The 22,073-nt window shown below is 41.5% G+C and overlaps 1 protein-coding gene across 8 annotated transcripts in view; it reads left to right on the top strand.

Annotated features, from left to right (window-relative positions):
• The window catches only part of GBF1 (golgi brefeldin A resistant guanine nucleotide exchange factor 1), a 385,214-nt gene that overhangs the window by 343,470 nt on the left and 19,671 nt on the right, over nt 1-22,073 (top strand). For all 8 annotated transcript variants that reach the window (XM_073596625.1, XM_073596624.1, XM_073596623.1 and 5 more), the window contains 3 exons: nt 6,319-6,449; nt 16,138-16,239; nt 19,104-19,217. In XM_073596625.1, the coding sequence (XP_073452726.1) occupies nt 6,319-6,449; nt 16,138-16,239; nt 19,104-19,217 (347 nt within the window). The remainder of the gene's footprint in view (nt 1-6,318; nt 6,450-16,137; nt 16,240-19,103; nt 19,218-22,073) is intronic.

The raw sequence follows: 22,073 nt of genomic DNA, 5'->3' as shown, positions 1-22,073 counted from the left end.
CCTTGGAATGTGGGTCTCCGAGGGGGCACTCGATGCGGGGAGGAGCCAAGAGCACCGTTGGGGGACCCCAGGTGAGGATCAGGGCCACTTTGTGCAAAACCCTTGCACGGAGGTTGCAAGTATACCATGATATATATATATATATATATATATATAGATATAGATATAGATAGATAGATAGATATATATAGATATATATATATCTATAAAAAGAAAAAATGAACCTTTACAACCCCTTTAAAGAGTTTGTAAACCTCAGACATTACATATGAACAAAGCATATCCCTCTATAGTGTGTACTTGTCTCAATCTAGAACAGTGGTTCTCAACCTCAGTCCTCAAACTCCCAACGGGCCATGTTTTCCTTTACTTTGCACAGCTGCTTTAAATTAATATCCATGAAATTAGTATTAATAAGAGCTATTTTTTCTAAGGGAAGTACCCAAAACATGGCCCGTTGGGGGTACTTGAGGACTGAGGTTGAAAACCACTGATCTAGAACACCAAGTGTCAATACTGTCTGCTGCCTCATTTCTCTGCTATGTGCATGAGTCACTTCTGACGAGTTTTCCTGACATCAAAAGAAAAAAGATGACTGGGGAGGGATCTCCAGCACACAGCCTGTGATTGACCACCTCAGCTCTGTTCCTGTGTGTGAAGGGGGGGTGTCCCTTCCCTTCCCTCCACTCAGCTCTCAGAGCTCTTCTCACAGAGCTCTGCAGGGTGTAATTTCAGCTCACTGCCCCCTGTTTTCTGACAGCTGAGACAAGTTACAACCATTTTAACGCTTTTATCCTGTATCAAATCTTGACCATCATTTTCACATGTTCCCCCTATGTGTTTATCTAGTTTTATGAAGAAAAACATATGCACCTCAACACTTAAAACAGAGTTTCACCCAAAATTGGAACTTCCGCTTATATGCTGCCCCCTCTGGTGTCACATTTGGCACCTTTCAGGGAGGGGGGACGGGGACCCATTTGTCAGGTCACCTTCCCCGCTTCCGGGAGACGGGCCCTGGCCATTCCCCCGCCGCCAGGCCAATTAGAAAGTGCAGTGCGCTTCGTGCCTGCGCAGTAGGGAGTAGCAGTGAAGCTGAAAGGCTTCACTGCCTGGTTCCCCTACCAGGAATGGCGGCGGCTGCACCCGGGAATCGAGCTAAAGATCAGCTGGGGTGCCGATATCGCAGGCTTTCTGGACAGGTAAGTGCCCTAATGTTAAAAGTCAGTAGCTACAGTGTTTGTAGCTGCTGACTTTTACATTTTTTTTTTTTTTTGGCTGGACCTCCTCTAGGACTAGCCTTGCTTTGGATTTTAGGTGTTTACATGTTTAAAACAGTTTTTTTTGCTAGAAAATTACTTAGAACCCCCAAACATTATATATTGTTTTTTTTTCTAACACCCTAGAGAATAAAATGGCGGTCAATGCAATACTTTTTTTTCGCACCGTATTTGCGCAGCGGTCTTATAAGCGCACTTTTTTTGGAAAAAATTCACTTTTTTGAATAAAAAAATAAGACGAGTAAAGTTAGCCAAATTTTTTTTTATATTGTGAAATATAATGTTACACCAAGTAAATTGATACCCAACATGTCACGCTTCAAAATTGCGCCCGCTCGTGGAATGGCGTCAAACTTTTACCCTTAAAAATCTCCATAGGCGACATTTAAAAAATTCTACAGGTTGCATGTTTTGAGTTAGAGGAGGTCTAGGGCTAGAATTATTGCTCTCGCTCTACCGGTCGCAGCGATACCTCACATGTGTGGTTTGAACACCGTTTTCATATGTGGGCGCTACTCACGTATGCTTTCGCTTCTGCGCAGGAGCTCGTCAGGACGGGGCGATTTAAAAAAAAAAATTTTTAGTTTTCTTATTTATTTTACTTTATTTTATTTTTTCACTGTTTTTTTTTTTTTTTTTTTTTTTTTGGATCACTTTTATTCCTATTACAAGGAATGTAAACATCCCTTGTAATAGAAAAAAGCATGACAGGTCCTCTTAAATATGAGATCTGGGGTCAAAAAGTCCTCAGATCTCATATTTGGACTTAAATGCAAAAAAAAAAAAAAATGTCATTTGAAAAAATGACAACAAAAAAAATGCCTTTAAGACGTATGAGCGGAGCTGACGTTATGAAGTCGCTTCCGCCCTCCTATGGTATGGAGACGGGTGGGGGCCATCTTCCCCTCACTCATCTCCATACCATGGACGTGACAGGTCCCAATCGCCTCCGCTGCTACCGACAACTCCGGTAAGCAGGGGAGGGTGCGGGAGGGGGTGGCACCTCTCCCGCCACCAATAACGGTGATCTCGCAGTGAATCTGCCGCAGAGACCACCATTATCGTAAAGAGAACCGCCGGCCCTAAAGAGGTATACCTCAGTTGTGGCAGCAGCTGCTGCCGTTACCGAGATATCCACCTTCAAAGAAATGACGTATATATACAGTGGCCGGTCGGTAAGTGGTTAAGTAGGTAACGTGTGTGTGTGTGGTGTAATTTTTTTTTAATCTTTTCTTTATCCTTTAAGAATGTTGCAGTTTTGTTTAGATTGCATGATACATGCCAAGTACATACTCAGCTGCGTTAGTAACACATTAGCATGGACATCTAAGCTTTTATATAAGTGTTGGCATAGCGTGCCTTGCAGAAAAGTCTAAAAGAGTAAGAGAAAAAAACTATCCATGTGGTGAGCTGACAAAGTTGCAGTAGTTTTTTGATTCATTTGAAGGTATGGTGTATATGGATAATTCATTTAGATATCGATCAGTCAGCTGGCCTAGATCTCATAGAGTTTAATGTAGGTGTTTTGCTTGTTGTGCATAATCTCTTCCATAGTGCAAAACTGGTTGACCATTAGCAGCCTTAAAAAGAACTGATGTGAGGGTTTAATTATATATGTATTATTAAATACTATAGATATGTAGGTAACATTATAAAATCTCTTCGATATTAGTCTTTGTGTTAAAAGATGGTGGTAAGTTGGCACATTTGAAAGTAACCTCCATATTGTATACAGAGCCATAGGATGAACAAACAATATACACACACATTCATTCACCAGCCACTTTATTAGGTACACCTTGCTGGTACTGGGTTGGACCCCCTTTTCCCTTTAGAACTGCCTTAATTTTTCGTGGTATGAATTCAACAAGATGTTTGAAACATTCCTCAGAGATTTTGGTCCATTTTGACATAATAGCATCTTGCAGTTGCTGCAGATTTGTCGGCTGCACATCCATGATGCGAATCTCCCGTTCCACCACGTCCCAAAGGTGCTCTATTGGATTGAGATCTGGTGACTGTGGAAGCCATTGGAGTACAGTGAACTCATTGTCCTGTTCAAGAAACCAGTGGTGAGATTTGACTTTGTGACATTATCCTGCTTGAAGTAGCCATCAGAAGATGGGTACACTGTAGTCATAATGTTTTTCCAATCTTTTATTGACCAATTTTGGTGAGCCTGTGCAAATTGTAGCCTCAGTTTCCTGTTCTTAGCTGACAGGAGTGGCACCTGTGTGGTCTTCTGCTGCTGTAGCCCATCTGCTTCAAGGTTTGATGTGTTCAGAGATAGTATTATGCATACCTTGGTTGTAATGAGTGTTTATTTGAGTTACTGTTGCCTTTCTATCATCTCATACCAGTCTGTCCATTCTCCTCTGACCTCTGACATCATCAAGGGCTTTTCCGACGCACAACTGCCACTCGCTGGATATTTTCTTTTTTGGACAGTTCTCTGAAAACACATAAGATGGTTGTGCGTGAAAATCCCAGTAGAACAGCAGTTTCTGAAATACACAGACCAGCCCATCTAGTGCCAACAACCATGCCATGTTCAAAGTCACTTAAATCCCCTTTCTTCCCCATTCTGATGCTCGGTTTGAAATTCAGCAAGTCACGTATCTAGATGCCTAAATGCATTGAGGCCATGTGATTGATTAGCAAATTGTGTTACCAAGCAATTGAACAGGTGCACCTAATAAAGTGGCCAGTGTGTACACACACACACACACACACACACACACACACACACACACACACACACACACACGGGACGGAAAGTAGTCACTCTTTATTATATTGCAGCCATTTGCTAAAATCATTTAAGTTCATTTTTTTCCTCATTTATGTACACACAGCACCCCATATTGACAGAAAAACACAGAATTGTTGACATTTTTGCATATTTATTAAAAAAGAAAAACTGAAATATCACATGGTCCTAAGTATTCAGACCCTTTGCTCAGTATTTAGTAGAAGCCCCTTTTGATCTAATACAGCCATGAGTCTTTTTGGGAAAGATGCAACAAGTTTTTCACACCTGGATTTGGGGATCCTCTGCCATTCCTCCTTGCAGATCCTCTCCAGTTCTGTCAGGTTGGATGGTAAACGTTGGTGGACAGCCATTTTTAGGTCTCTCCAGAGATGCTCAATTGGGTTTAAGTCAGGGCTCTGGCTGGGCCATTCAAAAACAGTCACAGAGTTGTTGTGAAGCCACTCTTTCATTATTTTAGTTGTGTACTTAGAGTCATTGTCTTGTTGGAAGGTAAACCTTCGGCCCAGTCTAAGGTCCTGAGCTCTTTGGAGAAGGTTTTCGTCCAGGATATCCCTGTACTTGACCGCATTCATCTTTTCCTCGATTGCAACCAGTCGTCCTGTCCCTGCAGCTGAAAAACACCCCCACAGCATGATGTTGCCAGCATCATGCTTCACTGTTGGGACTGTATTGGACAGGTGATGAGCAGTGCCTGGTTTTCTCCACACATACCGCTTAGAATTAAGGCCAAAATGTTCCATCTTGGTCTCATCAGACCATAGAATCTTATTTCTCACCATCTTGGAGTCCAGGTGTTTTTTTTTTTTTTTTTTTTTTTTTTAGCAAACTCCATGCGGGCTTTCATGTGTCTTGCACTGAGGAAAGGCTTCCGTCCGGCCACTCTGCCATAAAGCCCCAACTGGTGGAGGGCTGCAGTGATGGTTGACTTTCTACAACTTTCTCCCATCTCCTGACTTCAACTCTGGAGCTCGGCCACAGTGATCTTTGGGTTCTTCTTTACCTCTCTCACCAAGGCTCTTCTCCCCCGATAGCTCAGTTTGGCTGGACCGCCAGCTCTAGGAAGGGTTCTGGTCATCCCAAACATCTTCCATTTAAGGATTATGGAAGCCACTGTGCTCTTAGGAACCTTAAGTGCAGCAGAAATTTTTTTGTAACCTTGGCCAGATCTGTGCCTTGCCACAATTCTGTCTCTGAGCTCTTCAGGCAGTTCCTTTGACCTCATGATTCTCATTTGCTCTGACATGCTTTGTGAGCTGTAAGGTCTTATATAGACAGGTGTGTGGCTTTTCTAATCAAGTCCAATCAGTATAATCAAACACAGCTGGACTCAAATGAAGGTGTAGAACCATCTCAAGGATGATCAGAAGAAACGGACAGCACCTGAGTTAAATATTTGAGTGTCACAGCAAAGGGTCTAAATACTTAGGACCATGTGATATTTCAGTTTTTCTTTTTTAATAAATCTGCAAAAATGTGTTTTTCTGTCAATATGGGGTGCTGTGTGTACATTAATGAGGAAAAAAATGAACTTAAATGATTTTAGCAAATGGCTGCAATATAACAAAGAGTGAAAAATTTAAGGGGGTCTGAATACTTTCCGTCCCCTTTGTAATATGTGTGCGTGTATATATGTGTCTCGATATAGATATATATATATCTATAATCTATATAATAGAGATATTATATAGAAATATATATATATATATATATATATATCTATATATCTATATATATAGATATATAGATATATATATATATATATATATATATAGATATATATATATCTCTATTAGATATTCCACTACTATCATATACTAGCTATATTAGAATTGCTTCATACTACTGTATATTGTGCTGGTGGGACATCATGTATCTATACTATTTACCAATACATATTCAGTATATGGGTCCTCTAATCATAACTTTTTATGACCTGCTTATAAATGTTTTAGGTGGTTACATTTTTAGTACCCCATATTTATTATGTGCACACAGTTGCCTCTCGAACTGGAGACTTAACATGCTTTTCCTATTTGGAACATCTGACATTGGCCATGTTGGCGTTCAAATGTTCAGACATGGCTTTTTACTTTGCTAATTAAAAGCAAGTGAGATTGCAAACATTTGCATAGTAGGGTCAATGATTTTAATGGCGTATAGGCCTGCAGTGTTCCGTTTAACATGCAAAATGTACACTATGCATACAAAAGGAAAAAAAAAACTGTATAAAAGGTAAAGACAATGATTGCCATGTGTCATTTGCAGGAATTGCATGGCTTTGTTGTGATGCTCGACGTCAGGTTAGGATGCAGGCTCTTACCTACTTGCAGAGAGCACTTTTGGTCCATGATCTCCAGACATTGGATGCACTTGAATGGGAAGCCTGCTTTAATAAGGTGAGAACACTGATACTTGTGTATTTCTGTAATTCTTGCTCTGAAAACTTCTAGGTAATCTTTAATCCTTGCAGATTTTCTCATTGACTTGTAAAGTACTGACATTTGAAAGTACAATTGGGACAATGGGGCAGCAGGATTTTCTTGGTTCCGCTGTGAGACCTCACATAATTGTTTTAAAAAAATATATTTTATTTATACATATAGTTTAATAATACAGTATAAGGTATCAAAAAACAAGGGAATAAACATACAAATTGATCAAATGTGTCCCTTTTCATGGTTGCTACACCTCCCGCATATATGGGGTCACCTCTACCTGACAATACTCCAGGGAGGGCATAAAGTGTAGCTCAAAGGACGCTTCGCATGTTTTGCAGACAGTAAAAAATAGATGTAGATACATCATGATAACATCACTCATAGCGTGAATTTTGGTATATAAGTCATACAATGTGTTCATTTCGAATGGTGATATGTGAAACATTTACCTCAAAATGCCAATCTAATCTGCCAACAACTACCGAAGGCATCAAGGCATGTGCCACTAGGCGAGCATGGGAACAACTAGTACATAGAACTCAGTATACACAAAGCATAAAATCAATATGTGCCTAATTTGCATGCCAGTATATTGCTGGTCAAAACACTAAGAGGTACACAATACATATCATTGTGATAAAAGTTTTCAAAAATAATAGCTTTTTAGGAAGTGGGATGGATGGAATTTAGGCTGAACCCCAAAGAGTAAGCTAAAAATATTCCTATGCCAGGTATAGAGCAAAGGCATACCAAAATGGTTCAGTGGATAGAAAGAGCTGGATATTGCGTTGTATCTGGGATTACATAAATACAAAAAAAATGTACGCTACCTTCATATCCCAGAGTGCAAGGGGCCCCGCTCTATAATTTGATTGGTATAGATAAATAAAGAAAATTACTTTAAAATTAAGAGGAACCAAAAAGAAACGCACCTGGCAGGACGGGGAGAAGTTTGCTGGCTCAGTTTATGATAGCTACATCTAATCAGCAGTTATCGGAGACCGAAGTCTCCTGGCCTGGTACAGGTCCTGCATTAAAACAGAATATGGTCCCAAAAAAATCAATATAAGCTGGTGCAATTGCAGCAGCAAAGTATACAGTTTAGAGTAGGTTGCCAGATAATGAAAAGATATATGTACCTGATGGAAGAGGGTTTACCAGCGTGCGTCCACCTCCATACTAACATTGATTGAGGAGAACGTGGCCCTTATATGCTGTTTCAGCCCCTATACTAATCAATTTATAGAGCAGGGCCCTTTGCCCTCTGGGATATGAAGGTAGCACACGTTTTTCTTTATCGTACATCATGGGACACTGAGCCTTAAGTAATTACTTAATGGGTTATAGGCCACCTTCAGGTGATGGACACTGGTTATACCCAATCCAAGAAGTTCACTCCCTATATAACCCCTCCTCCTTCCAGGAGCACATCGGTTTTTTTCCCCAGTGTCTAAGGTGTTGGTCACGAGTGAAGATGTAATCCGAGGAGCTCCAGAAGGGATCCATGCTGGATTTAAATAGCCTCCATAAAGACCAGATCCATCCAAAGTGCCACTAAGTCCTAAAAGGATGGTACCTGGGGCCTCGTATCCGAAGCACGAGGTTTTGCCTATAACGCCTCTCTTAGAAGGGCTGGACCCCAGTAACCCAGGGCTTTGGTCTTGCTACATTACCTAGCTTTCCTGGTGGGGTTCTTTTACAGGTCCAAGGGAGTATTAAAAACACCTAGGTATTCTTCCATTAGGGAAAAAATGTTGTCATGCCTTAATTCTTCACTAGAGGGAGTCTATGCACATACCTTACTCTGTTGTCTTCACTGCAAAGCTCAGTCAGCCTGCGTGTGGCCGCAGCAGCACGTGCAGGGAGATTCCTCTCAGGTAAAAGAAATAGGCCAAATGTTTTCTTTTCTCTCCCCTGAAGGGACCAGGGGTTAATCGGACATCAGCGGTGTACCACCCTTACTCCTCCCCCTCCCCCCCGCTACGGGAGGGGGTGCAGAGGTCCCGCTGGTACTGCTAATGTTGTTAACTGTTGAAATGCTGTTTCTGTTGTATGTACCTGCTACAAACAGGTCTCTGCCTCCCCTCCATTACATTTTAAATGTAAAAAGGGGCAGAATTTTTTCTCGGATGGGGTGGGGCCTAAGCGTGGTGCCGTGCGGATGGTACACAGATGATCTTCAGCTGTGACAGTCTCTCCTCGGCTGACGAGAAGAAAACAAGCAACACAAGGACACGGAGCTGTGGGACATGTGAGGGTTGCAAACTGGCATTCCTGATACAGATCGGCACCTTTTTCCCAGCACTAGGCTGAGCTTTATAGCGGCTTTAAATGTCATGACTATTTTCAGCAATTAAGTGCAATTTGTATAGTGCCTTTGTTTTTGTATCTAGGACTATGCCTACCAAAAAAGACACCACAAAAAAGGTAAAGGTTTCACCCCCAGGCGTTAGGATCCCGAGTCGCATTTCCACGCTATCATCCTTGCCTGAATTACCAGTTATGGCAAACCAGGGTGAGCTGTTGAAATAAATTGATGATGCAACTGCTTCTCACATCTCAGCCCCTGTATACGTGACTGAAGATGTCCTTTCCTCCTCCCTGCAGGGTGTAGAAGAAAGATTAGCGGCTTTAATCACATCCTCCATTCAAATGGAACAGTGGGAACAGAATGAGGTGTTACCCTCAGTCGATCAAGAGGAAAAATAAACCGATGATTCCTCTGCGGCGGAAACAACTGTAAATTTCAGCCTCTCAATCTGAGAAATTGCTGATACAATCTCTTATGGAGATGGTTCACTCCACTTTTATGCTACCTCTAACTGAGTCCCCTGAAAGCTCAGTTTCTTCCTTGGGCTCTTTAAAATCTTCTCAACCTTTGCATGCGTTTTCTGCACATGCATTACTAGAACAGCTTATTTTTGCTTAATGGGATCACCCGGATAAGCATTTTCTGCCTCCTAAGAGATTTGCAATTCTCTATCCCCTGGAGGAGAAATTCTCCAAAAAATGGAAAATACCAGCAGTTGACGCTGCGATTTCCAATGTGAATAAAGGCCTAACTTGTCCAGTAGACGATGCACAAATGCTTAAGGATCCAACAGATAAAAAGGTGGAATCCCTGTTAAAATCTACTTTTTCCATGGCAAGGGCTGTTACTCAGTCCGCAGTCGCTGCAATAGGCATCTGTCAATCACTAAAGGACCAATTTAAACAGGCTCTTAGATTCCTGCACAACAAGCTCGGGAATTGTCTGAACTACCAAAAGAATTATGCTTTTGGTATTATGCTTCCATAGATGCTATTAAAGATTCTTTTCAAGGATCTCGGATCTCTTCCCACTCCACAGAGGTACTCGACAGGGAGGTTCGGTGCCTTCTCAGGTATTCGAATAAATTGGTCAAAATCAATCCTCTTTCCGCTGGATAACCAGCCTCCTACCATGATTGGTCCCTCATCCTTGAAATGGGTCACCGAATTTAAATACCTGGGAATTAGGGTGGTCAGGGATACAGCCCAGTACTATAGTCAAAATATACTCCCCTTGCTCCTTCTGATTAAGGAAAAGTGCCAGTCATGGTCCGGTCTTACACTAAACTTAATAGGTCGTATTAATATTCTTAAGATGATAAATCTGCCCAAGTTCACTTATCTCTTCAGGAACAGCCCAACGTGGATCCCGGCATCTTTCTTTCGTGAGGTGGACCGTTGTATTGTTTCCTTTATCTGGAATGGCTCTATCCCCCTCTTAGCAAAATCTACGCTGTATTTACCAACGCGCCTGGGGGGGTCTACTACTGGGCGGCGATGCTGGTTATGACTTACTGGCGGTTTGAAGGTAAACGTTCTAATGTTGCGGTATGCTTAGAGGCGGCCTGCTTGGGTTCCTTCCCAGGGAGGTCGGGGCTTATGAAGATCTACCTGCTCCAACAAAGGCTACGGTGCGAGTCTGGGTTGCAGCACGGCGTCAGTTTTTCCTGACGGAGCACTGGTCTCCTGTACAGCCTCTGTGGGGTAACCCTAACTTGCCCCATTTTAGGACCATACCAGATCCTCCGATATGGGTGAAATATGGCATCAAGACCTTAAGAGATATTATGCCTGCAGGTGTGCTGCTCTCCTTTGCCCAAATTTCTAGATCACATAGGCTACCGGGGTGGATGTATTTCCGCTACGCCCAGCTCCGCCATGTGGCTAGGGCCCAATTCCCTGCTCCCCCGGTTTTGCAACTTGATCCAGTGGAGGACCTCTTGTCCTGCAGTGATTTAGAGAAGCCTCTTTCTGCTCTATATGGAACCCTGTTGACTACAGACTCCCCACAAATGGATAGGCTGTGGAGGGTATGGAAGATGGATATTCCTGCCTTGGAGAGGGAGGATTGGGTGGACTGTCTGGAGGCGGGTCCCAGACTGGTGGTTGCGGCAGGGGACAAACTGATAGAAATAACATTTCTTCACAGAGTTTATTTTACCCCGGTGCGTCTGTCTAAGATATATTCTAATAGAGAGCCACATTGCCCCAGGTGTCGGACGCATTTGGGCACCTATATGCATATGTTCTGGGATTGCCCAGCCTTGTCAAAATTCTGGTCAGGGATATTTGAACAACTAAACGTTAGATTGGAATTGGCGGTCCCTGGGACACCTGAGCTGGCCCTGTTAGGTATCCACGAGGATGAACACAGACCACATCATAGTAAGCTCTTGATCTCTTATCTCATGTTTTATGCCAAAGAAAGATATTCTCTGTAAGTGGTCCTCCCCGACTCCCCCCACTATATCGTCCTGGGAAGATAAAGTTAATGCTGCTCTACCTCTTTATAAACTGACATATATCAATAGAGGTTGCCCTTGGAAGTTTGATAAGGTGTGATCGTCTTGGACAGATTGAGAAGGGCTGGACGTCCTGGTCTATCCCTCCTTCACGTTACATGGCCAAATAGTGACGCCTGGAGGAGTACCCATTAGTTCCTTGCTTGGTCCTCCCCCATCTTCCCCTCCTTCTCCCCCCCCCCCCCCCTTCCTTTTCCCCCCCTCTCCTGTATCCCTCTTTGCTTTCCCTTTTTTCCTCCCCCATAGATGGGTCAAATGTAATCCGGGATAATTTGTTACCTATAATATTTGTCACTGTGGTATTGAATATAAGGAAATATGGAAGACAGCTAAGCAATGTAAGATGTGTCATAGCGGATGTATTGTATTATGTCTGATATGTAACTACTCGCATACTCTACTGTATCATTTTCTGCATTCTTTTCCTTCAATAAAGCACTCCTGATTGTTAAAAAAAAAAAAAAAAAAGATTCTTTTCACCAGGCATTCCGCCTTATGCTTACGCTTATGCATATGCGTAGAATCCTGTGGTTTAAAAATTGGTCAGCTGTAGCACCATGTAAAAACCTCCTAACTGGGTTCCCTTTTCATGGGGAGCGACTATTTGGAGAAGACTTGGACAAATTACCGTATTTATCGGCGTATAACACGCACCCCAAGTTTAGGAGAAAATTTTAAGGAAGAAAACTTTTAGGAGGGAAGTTTAAGGAAAAAACTTACATTTAAATGCCCATCAATGCAGCCTCATCAGTGTCCATCTGTAGCCTTGTCCCTCATTGCAGCCTTGTCAGTGTCCATCTGTAGCATTTTCCCCCATTGCAGCCTTGTCCACCATTGCAGCCTTGTCAGTGTCCATCTGTAGCCTTGTCCCCCATTGTAGCCTTGTCCCCCATTGCAGCCTTGTCAGTGTCCATCTGTACCTTGTCCCTCATTGCAGCCTTGTCCCTCATTGCAGCCTTGTCAGTGTCCATCTGCCTTGCCCTGTGTCGTTTGCAATGGCGTTTAAAAATGGCGCCGTCGTTCTCGGCGGCTTTCGACCGCATTCTGGCATTCTCGGCGGACCTGGGACGCACTCGGCTTTCGGCAGCTCACGCAGGACTGCGAGAGCCGCCGAGAATGGCCGAGAGCCGCCAAAAGGCTCACAATCGGCGGGGATCGGCGTATAACACCCACGATTTCCCCCTGATTTTAAGGGGAAAAAAGTGCGTGTTATACGCTGATAAATACGGTATATCCAAACAATTTCTAGTGAGAAAAGTACTCTTTTGCCAGTCAAAAGAAAGTATAAACGCCGTTCATTTAAACGGGCTCTTTCCCCTATGCTAGGGGCTTCCGCCTCTAGGCAGTGGCGACAGCCTCCGCCGTCAGACTCTAAAGGAAAATCTCAGAGTCAGACCCAGGCTCAAAGGAAGTCCTGGGGTCGGAAACCTGCAAAAAACAGAATCCTAAAGCCTCATCATGAAGAGGCAACCCCCCCTCACCAAGGTGGGGGCAAGACTTCTGCAGTTTTTAGAAGTCTGGAAAGAGGACAGATGGGTTATGTCCATGGTGACGCTGGGGTACATGCTGGAATTTTGGGACTTTCCGCCGTCTCGCTTCCTGAGGTCAAGCGTTCCCAAAGATCCAGAGAAAACACATTCTCTGTTTCAGGCACTAGATCGATTAATATCTCAAGGGGTGATCATACAGATCCCCACAAAAGAGCAAGGTTTGGGGTTTTATTCAAACCTTTTTATGGTACCGAAACCAAATGGAGATGTCAGACCCATTCTAGATCTAAAAAATCTAAATCAGTTTCTGAAGATCCACTCCTTTCGCATGGAGACGATCAGGTCAGTAGTTTCTATCCTTCTAGGAGGAACAATCAATCGACATCAGGGATGCATATCTGCATGTCCCTATATTTCCCACTCATCAAGAGTTTCTGCGGTTAAAGTTAGCACAGCAGCATTTCCAGTTTGTAGCCTTGCCCTTCGGGCTAGCCACAGCACCCCAGGTGTTCACCAAATTGCTGGCCCTACCTCTAGCCAGGTTAAGGGCACAGGGCATAACAGTCATAGCGTACCTAGACGATCTATTTCTAATAGATCAGTCGGTGGCTCGTTTGGAGCAAAGTGTAGTACTTGGGTCTGATCATAGACACAGACCAGGAAAAGGTGTTCTTGCCTCAGACAAAGATCAACTCCATAAGATAGCTGGTGTGGATAGTCAGGTCAAATGGCGATCCCACCATTCGCCTTTGCATGAGGTTGCTAGGAACCATGGTGGCTTCATTCGAAGCAGTTACATATGCCCAGTTTCATTCAAGACTGTTGCAAAACAGTATCCTGTCTGCTTGTATCCTGTCAAGCTTAGACTTGCCAATGCAGCTGTCCCCAAGAGTGTCCCAAAGCCTCACTTGGTTACCAAACCCAGAATCTGCTGAAAGGAAAATCCTTCAGACCAGTCATCTGGAAAGTGGCGACGATGAATGCCAGCCTTTCAGGCTGGGGAGCAGTACTAGAAAAGACAACTGTCCAGGGACAGTGGTCAAGAACCGAAAAGAATCTTGCCCATCAATCTCCTAGAGATTCGGGCAGTACGTCTGGCTCTAAAGGCCTGGACTTTCAGGTTACGGGATTGTCCTGTCAGGATTCAATCTGACAATGCCACAGCTGTGGCCTATATCAATCGCCAAGGGGGCACCAAAAGTCTCTCAGCGCAGAGAGCGGCGAACCAAATTCTTTTTTTTTTTTTTTTTTTTTTTTTTGTTTACATAATCTTTATTATTTTTTCCACATTATACAAAAAAAATTTTAAAAAACAAGCATACCTATTTTTAAATATATCTACTATATGTACATTTATGAACACATATTGCTATAGCAGAAAAGGTATACTCTAATTATTTTCCCCTCCTGTGTTTCTCCCACCCTCCTCCCACCCTATCCCCCCTTCCCTCCCCCCTCCCCCAAGCATGCCTCACTATTTCTTACTTAATTTAGCTACCGTAAGGCTGCTTCTCTTATCATTCCCTCACATTGGGTATCCCAATTCTTCTAGCCAAGGATTCCATAATCTTTTAAATTCTTTCAGGTTCTTTCTCTTCGTGTATACTACTTTTTCGCCAAGGGGGCACCAAAAGTCTCTCAGCGCAGAGAGCGGCGAACCAAATTCTAAACTTGGGCAGAAAGGAATGTTCTGTGCCTATCGGCACATTCCGGGAGTGGAGAATTGGCAGGCGGACTATTTAAGTCACCAGCAGTTATTCCCAGGGGAATGGTCTCTTCACCCCGACATATTTCGTGCTGTTTGCAAAAGATGAGGGACTCCGGACGTAGATCTTCTAGCCCTACAGGTTCAACATGAAGTTAGTCAACTTTGTGGCTAGAACAAGGAATCCACTCGCTTGCGGAACAGATGCGTTGGTGACCCCATGGGATCAGTTCTCACTGATCTATGCATTCCCCCTATTCAGTTGCTGCCTTGACTTCTTTGCAGGATCAAGCTGGAATGAAAGCCGGTAATTCTGATGGCACCAGCATGGCCCAGAAGGTCATTGTATGCAGAAATCGTAAAGATGGCAGTGGAGGGCCCATGGTCCCTCTCACTACAGCCAGATCAGCTTTCACAGGGACCGATATTCTATCCTTCCTTACGGTCTCTAAATTTAACGGCTTGGCTATTGAAACCCACATTCTGAAGAAACGTAGGCTTTCCGGGTCAGTTATCTCTACCCTGATTAATGCAAGGAAGCCAGCTTCCAGAACTATATATTATAGGGTCTGGAGGGCTTATGTTTCCTGGTGTGAATCCAAGGGTTGGCACCCTTGGAGATATATCATAGGCAGAATTCTTGCCTTTCTACAATTAGGGGTAGAAATGAAATTGGCCTTGAGTACTATTAAAGGCCAAGTCTCAGCTTTATCGGTCTTATTTCAAAGACCACTTGCTACTCATTCTTTAGTCCGGGGTTTTATAGAACGGGTAACGCAGCTTAATCCACCCATCAAACCTCCCTTGAACTCTTGGGACTTGAACTTTGTCTATGTTACAAAAACAGCCATTTGAACCAATACAACATATTCCCTTAGTCCTTTTGACAAGGAAGTTGGTATTTTTGGTTGCTATATCCTCAGCAAGGAGGGCTTCGGAATTGGCTGCTCTTTCTTGTAAAGAGCCATATTTGATTTGTCATTAGGACAGAGTGGTGTTATGCCCTCATCCAGACTTTTTGCCAAAAGTGGTCTCAGGTTTTCACCTGAACCAAGATATTGTCCTGCCTCAACGATACCGAGAAAATCCTACTGCCCCATTGTCCCAATTGTACTTTTTCATGAATCTTGAATGTCAATCACTAAAGGATGTCGGTCTGGATGAATGTCTGTACCAGTATTTTAGAATTAATTTAGCACTGAGCAATTACTCTATAAATTACTGGCATTGTTGGCTTTTAGAATACTGTTAGGGTATTTTTGGTCAGCAAGATGCAAGGCTTGTTCCCTCCAGTCATGCCCATACGCATTTCCCCACAGGTCATGGAAGAGATACACATATAGGGCCTCACTTCTCTACTTTATGACATGAACTGTGTTTTTCCTAAACTGTATGTATGCTCGAAACATTTTTCTTTCTTTTGTTTTGGATAGCGTAGGGAAGGATTACCTTTCCTACCCTACGTAAAATTAGAAAAAACTAATTTGTCTCTACTTAACTTTAACCTTTAATGGTTTCTCACTGTATTTCCCCACATCTGTATGGCTTGATTTATTGCTGTTCATACTGCACACTAATGTTTTGTGTTTAAATAACTGGTATGATTTTCTATTTTGCAGGTGCTATTTCCACTGTTGACAAAACTCTTGGAGAACATAAGCCCAGCTGATGTGGGAGGTATGGAGGAGACAAGAATGAGAGCATCTACCTTGCTTTCAAAGGTAAATGAGAATTTAAGGGAAAATGATTTCTGTAATGTGTTTTTCAATACTGAGGCCTTGTTTACTCTGTGCAGATTTCACATGCATAGAATATTTTGGGGATTCCACATGGCTGCTCTGTACAAACAGGAAGTGTCTGGAGTTGCTCTGCACTAGTTCTCTATTTTTTCCCAGTGCATTCTGGGATAGAAGAACCTCCACTGCCTCTCCCCGAGCTAACCCTTTATAAATGTTACACCAATGCACTGTAAAAGCAGTAGACACAGTTACAGGGCAGTTATACTACACTAATGAATTAAAACAGTTGACAAGCAGCAACACGCTGCTTAATCTTTAAAACAACACTACCACATCTGTGTTTACTGCATTGTGTGGTGCCCATTGTGAATATCAATGGCAGGTACTGAAGGGCAGTTAAGAGGCTTTAAAAAAAATGTAAATAATAATTGCAGCGCTGAATAATAAGTGAATATATAATCCACCCTAAATAAACATATAAGTGTCCATACATCAAAAAGGTATACGAAGCAAAAAGTTCTTGCAATGATGAAGTGATCTTGGCACCATTTTGTTGTGGTATAAATCACAAACGGCCGCCATTTTATTGTTGACCCACATTACATGTGGATCACTAGCACAAAATATAGTTAGAAAAAAGCACTTCCTGTAGAGTTTCAAACACAGAGGATGGTAAAAATCATTTCCATAATAGAGTAACAAAAATAATAGAACCACATATCCATTCAAAGTTAAAATATGCGCTCCTATGTGGGATACATATCACAATTTTGTAAATAACCATAACTATCCTATTAATAATCTAGTGGAGAGAGAAATATACAATAAAATAAACCTAAAATTAAAAAAAAATATTCTTCACATATAAAATGGCTGGTATATTACAATAAACTGGTAAATAAAAATATAATTAATATCAATCCTAATTTCTATTGGTGAAACAATTTGTCCCAGTTGACATGAAGACCAAATGGGGAGTATTATTTTAGTTCATATAACCACTTCATTTCCATTTTCGATACCTCCCCCATTCTATGGCAGCCCCGCCAGTGTGGCTCCAGTTTGTCCATGGCCACAAATTTTAAGCCTCTGGGATCCTTATTATGCCATTGTTTAAAATGTGCAGGAAGGCTATGCTTTTTAAAACTCGCCTTAATATTATAGACATGCTCTCTTAAATGCCCTCCTAACCTCCTTGTAGTCCTGCCTACGTACTGTTTGTGACAAGGACATTCTAACAAATAGACTATATGCCTAGATTCACAAGATATAAACTAACTGATAGAACACACTCTATTAGTAACAGTTGAGGAAAATGTTATAATCTTATGTTTCCTGTTCTTATTGACAGTTCATATCATGCATTTATTACAAGAATAAAAACCTTTTAGTTCAGCAAAAACAGTATTTTTCAAGAAGAATTCCCTATATTTGGGGCTAATCAATCCCTCAAGTTTGGAGCCCTTCTAAATATCACTTTAGGTTTCTCAGGTAGGACTTCCCTGAGAGTAGGATCTTACTTTAATATTCCCCACCTCCTTTTTAAGAATTAGTTTTACTTATGAATGTTGCACTAAATAATTGGTAATAAAGGGGCAGAACATCTTTTTCTTTCTTACTAGTAGCCAACAAATGCTCTCTATCCATATGGGCAACATCCTGTATGTTCTGATTTAAAGTAGATCATAGTAGCCTTTTTCTAAGAATCTTTTACCACTAATGCTCGTTGGGCATAATCATTGATATTGCAACATTTGCATCACAGTCTCAAAAATTCTCCCTTCTGGACATTCTTTAACAATAGAGGGTGATGACAACTGTTACGAGGGATGTAGCTGTTTGTCAGAGCTTTTAAAAAAAGGATTTAATATGTTACCCTATTATTTATTTAGGAAATTTAAATCCAAAAAATTCACTTATTATTGTCTTATTTGAATTTCAATAAGACATAAAATTAATGATGTTTCATCTACTTTCCACAATAGTAGAATGTCATCAATAAATAGTTTGTAAAAAAAATCGGATAATCCCATCGTTTATTAAAAGTAACATGGTTTAAACACAGGGTATTAATACACGTGAATGAGCCCTGAGGGAAAATATATGTTGTATAGAAAAGTTTAAAGTGGTTCTAAAGGCTCAAGGTTTTTTTTTTCACGCATTCTAAAAAAACCTCCTCTGTGCAGCAGCCCCCCTAATACGTACGTGAGTCCCTTCTCAATCCAGCAATGTGCACGAGGACCTTGGTTCTCCGGGGACTCTCCCTCCTCATTGGCTGAGACAATGGCTCCCACTGCTGCCAATCACAGCCAGTGAGCAAAGGAGAGGATAAAGGGAGGGTCCAAGCCACGGCTGTGTGTGAATGGAACAGGAACAAGTCTGCCTGAGTTCCCCCATTGCAAGCTTGCTCTGGGGCAGGATGGAGGGGCCAGGAGCGTTGGCAGGGGACCCAAGATTAGGAGGATCTGGGCTGCTCTGTGCAAAACCACTGCACAGAGGAGGTAAGTAACATGTTTGTTATTTAATAAAAATTAAAAAAAAGACCTTTAATATCACTTTAATTGGGCATTCTCTCCAGGTATTCTCCCAATAGAGAAAGGGGTTGGCTTATCAGTGTGTCTAACATGAGTGTCTGTATTTTGTAGGTGGGAGAATGGCAGGTTGTAATAATGAAACGTAAAGGTGGTAGAAGAGGATGTGGTTGCTATGGGCTCACTGTCCACAACTTTTTACCTCTAAATACAGCAGGATGGCCTAGTGGCTGATTGAAGTACACAATGTATTGTCTCCTGCTCAGAAGCATTGTTGTTCAGCAGAAATATCAGGAAATGTTTCTTTCAATTTAGGTCTTCCTACAGCATTTGTCTCCTTTACTGTCTCTTCCCACCTTTGCTGCTCTGTGGATGACAATACTAGAATTTATGGACAAGTACATGCACGCTGGCTCCAGTGACTTGCTGGTAAGTTAATGCTACCTGTGTTTTACACATTCTGCACTTCCTTGGCCACATGTATTGCAGTATCTTTGATTATTATTATTATTATTTTATGCCTTATTGGAAAATAGTAGGAAGGTCAAAATCATTCCTTGCTCAATGTACACGATGTATCGACCAATTTTTTTTTTTTTCTCCAAGCAAATAGAAAAGATTAATAGTATATGCTTCATAGGGAGAAGTAAGCAAATTTAAAGAAAGTAGTAAAGTAGACCATTGCAGCCAAAAAGGTTGCATTCTTGCTTTCTCTGCCATCTTCTGGGTCCTGTGCTGAACGGCTGACCCTGCAATTAGCTCCCTGATTGGAGAAGGTGCAAACACTACACAATGCCATATTGTGGAATGTGTGTATAATTGGCATCTGCCCAAATCTGTGTATAAATATAAAATGAAAATAAGAAGCAATAAATGAAAAGTAAATTTCTTGACTGTGTGTGTGTGTTTGTAAGGTGAGTGTGGGTGCATGTATATAATATATATATTCAAATGTGTTTGACTATACACAATACAAAGAGATGTGCCAATTTATGATTAGTGATATGAGATGCCAGCAAGCCCAGGGCCAGAAATACCCCCAGTCCTGGGCAGATCCTCGCCAACGTCATGTATACCACGTGACAGCCAAGGAGAGGAGCATTGGGCCCCCACCAATCCTGCGGGCGCTCGCTCCCCTCTGCTAAAGCGTGGGGTGGAAAAAGCGATTTCTCGCGCCATGGCACCGGGCACATGCACATGACGCCGAGGTCCTCCCCCCGCCCCCGTTGCATGTAAGAGACGAGTGGGGAGGGGGGTGGTCTGAGCACATCACAACCTCCAACCTCGGAACATAAGACACAGTCAACTGGACCTACCACCCATGACCTGGATATTTAATAAGATGGAGTGCATGAGAGCAACCATTGATCAGAGGGTCTCTAAAACAGCTATGATGGGGCAGTGGTATATTAACTGATGATCAACTGGAAATATTAATAATTAGGGTGATGGTAGAGGTTAAATTTGGTGTAGTGTATATGGGTGTTAAAGTCAAAAAAGGAGGAGAATTTTACAAATTAATAAATGAAAATGATTGAATGTAAGGTGGGGCAGGTCCCAGGGAAGCGGGTGTCTTCCACCCTAAGTTATAGAAAACGAGAAACAAATGTGACCTGTCTCAACCTAGGACAACATCAGCATGCCTCCATCCCTATATGTTATGCAAAAACAAGAGGAAAAGGGGTTGGGACTTTGAATGAGGCATGCTGATGTATAATATAGTATGAGATAATCATGAATGAGTTGAATGTCACAATCCCCTAAGGGTAGTTCATAATGATAATAATCATGATAAAGCCATGGGTGCCAAGTATAAGTTCGCCCTGATAACTGTATCATATTACAGCTATTATCAACTCCATATATTATGTGAATCATGTATTAATAATTTGTGTTTTTTGATGTTTTATTATTTATATTGTTTATCAATGTATTATTCGCCATTAAATTTATTGTTTCTTTATGACTACATTCTGTATCATAAATGTGTCCCCGTTATCGGTTTTATCATGCTTATTATTATTATGAACTACCCCTGACATTCAATTTATTCATGATTATCCCATACATTATTATATACATCAGCATACCTCATTCAAAGTCTTGTTTTCGCATAACATATAGGGATGGAGGCATGCTGATGTTGTTCTCGGTCGAGACAGGTTACATTAGTTTCTAGTTTTCTTTGATAATTATGTTTTGCAATGATTTGATAAGTTGGCAGTGAGGTATCATTTGTCCAATAAATAATCTTTTCAATATTTACAGTTATGGCATGCTTTACAGAGTCAAGCAAAGACCTTTTTATTAAAATATAATCCTTCATCAATTCTGGCTTTGGCAGTATCGGTAAGACGTGCTAAACAGGGACTCGTAGGAAGTATATATTTTTTTCTATACAAATAATTAGAACTAATTCACAGGGTAGTTTTGGATGGTGGAATAGAGACTTAGATACACTTAGTGATGAGGAGTGGGGGCAACCCTTAAAAAAAATTATTTGGGGTATCCCTATCCTCCTCACAGTGCTTGACCCGGTTATTTATCATACATAGAGTCCATTATACTCCTTTAAAACTGTACTCTTGGGGTAAAGCAAATACACCAAATTGTCCAAGATGTACCTCTGGCGTAGGTACATACATATGCTGTGGCGATGCCCAAAATTTCATCGCTACTGGGACTGTGCATTTGATACTTTTAATTCGCTGTGTTTTACACAAATACAGCTTGATGCAAAAATTGCATTGCTAGGGATTATATCGGAAGATACCCTCCCAGTTGAAATGCAAGTGATGTGGATGAGAACTATGTATATGGCTCGCAAACTAATATTACAAAAATAGATATCAAACTACCCGCCAACGATTGCTCAATGGATCACAGCAACTAATCTTAATTTAAGACAAGAGAAACTGACATAAAACATAGGAGGTGTCCTAAAAAATTTGTAAAAATTTGGCATTGGTGGTTAGTCTCTAACTTGCCTAAGAAGTCAGCTGAGTATATTAATGGTAATATGGAAAGTTTAATTTTGAAATAGAATTCTGGAATGAAATAATTAAATATGAAAATATGCTGCATCTATGGTAGTAATGTGCTGGAAGGGACTAAGTAATGATTGAAATAGTGTGTGTTTTTTTTTTTTTTTTTGTTTTGTTTTGTTTTGTTTTTTTTATGTGGCCGGGATTTTGTTGGATAAAGTTTTACAATGTTTTATGTATGTCTTTCTTCTGTGCTGTATAACGAAAAACGTAATTATTTGATTGAAAAAAAAAATACAAA

This window comes from Aquarana catesbeiana, linkage group LG08, assembly GCF_042186555.1.
Source record: "Aquarana catesbeiana isolate 2022-GZ linkage group LG08, ASM4218655v1, whole genome shotgun sequence".
NCBI classification, from domain to species: domain Eukaryota; kingdom Metazoa; phylum Chordata; class Amphibia; order Anura; family Ranidae; genus Aquarana; species Aquarana catesbeiana.
This window is presented reverse-complemented; position numbering and strand designations above follow the sequence as displayed.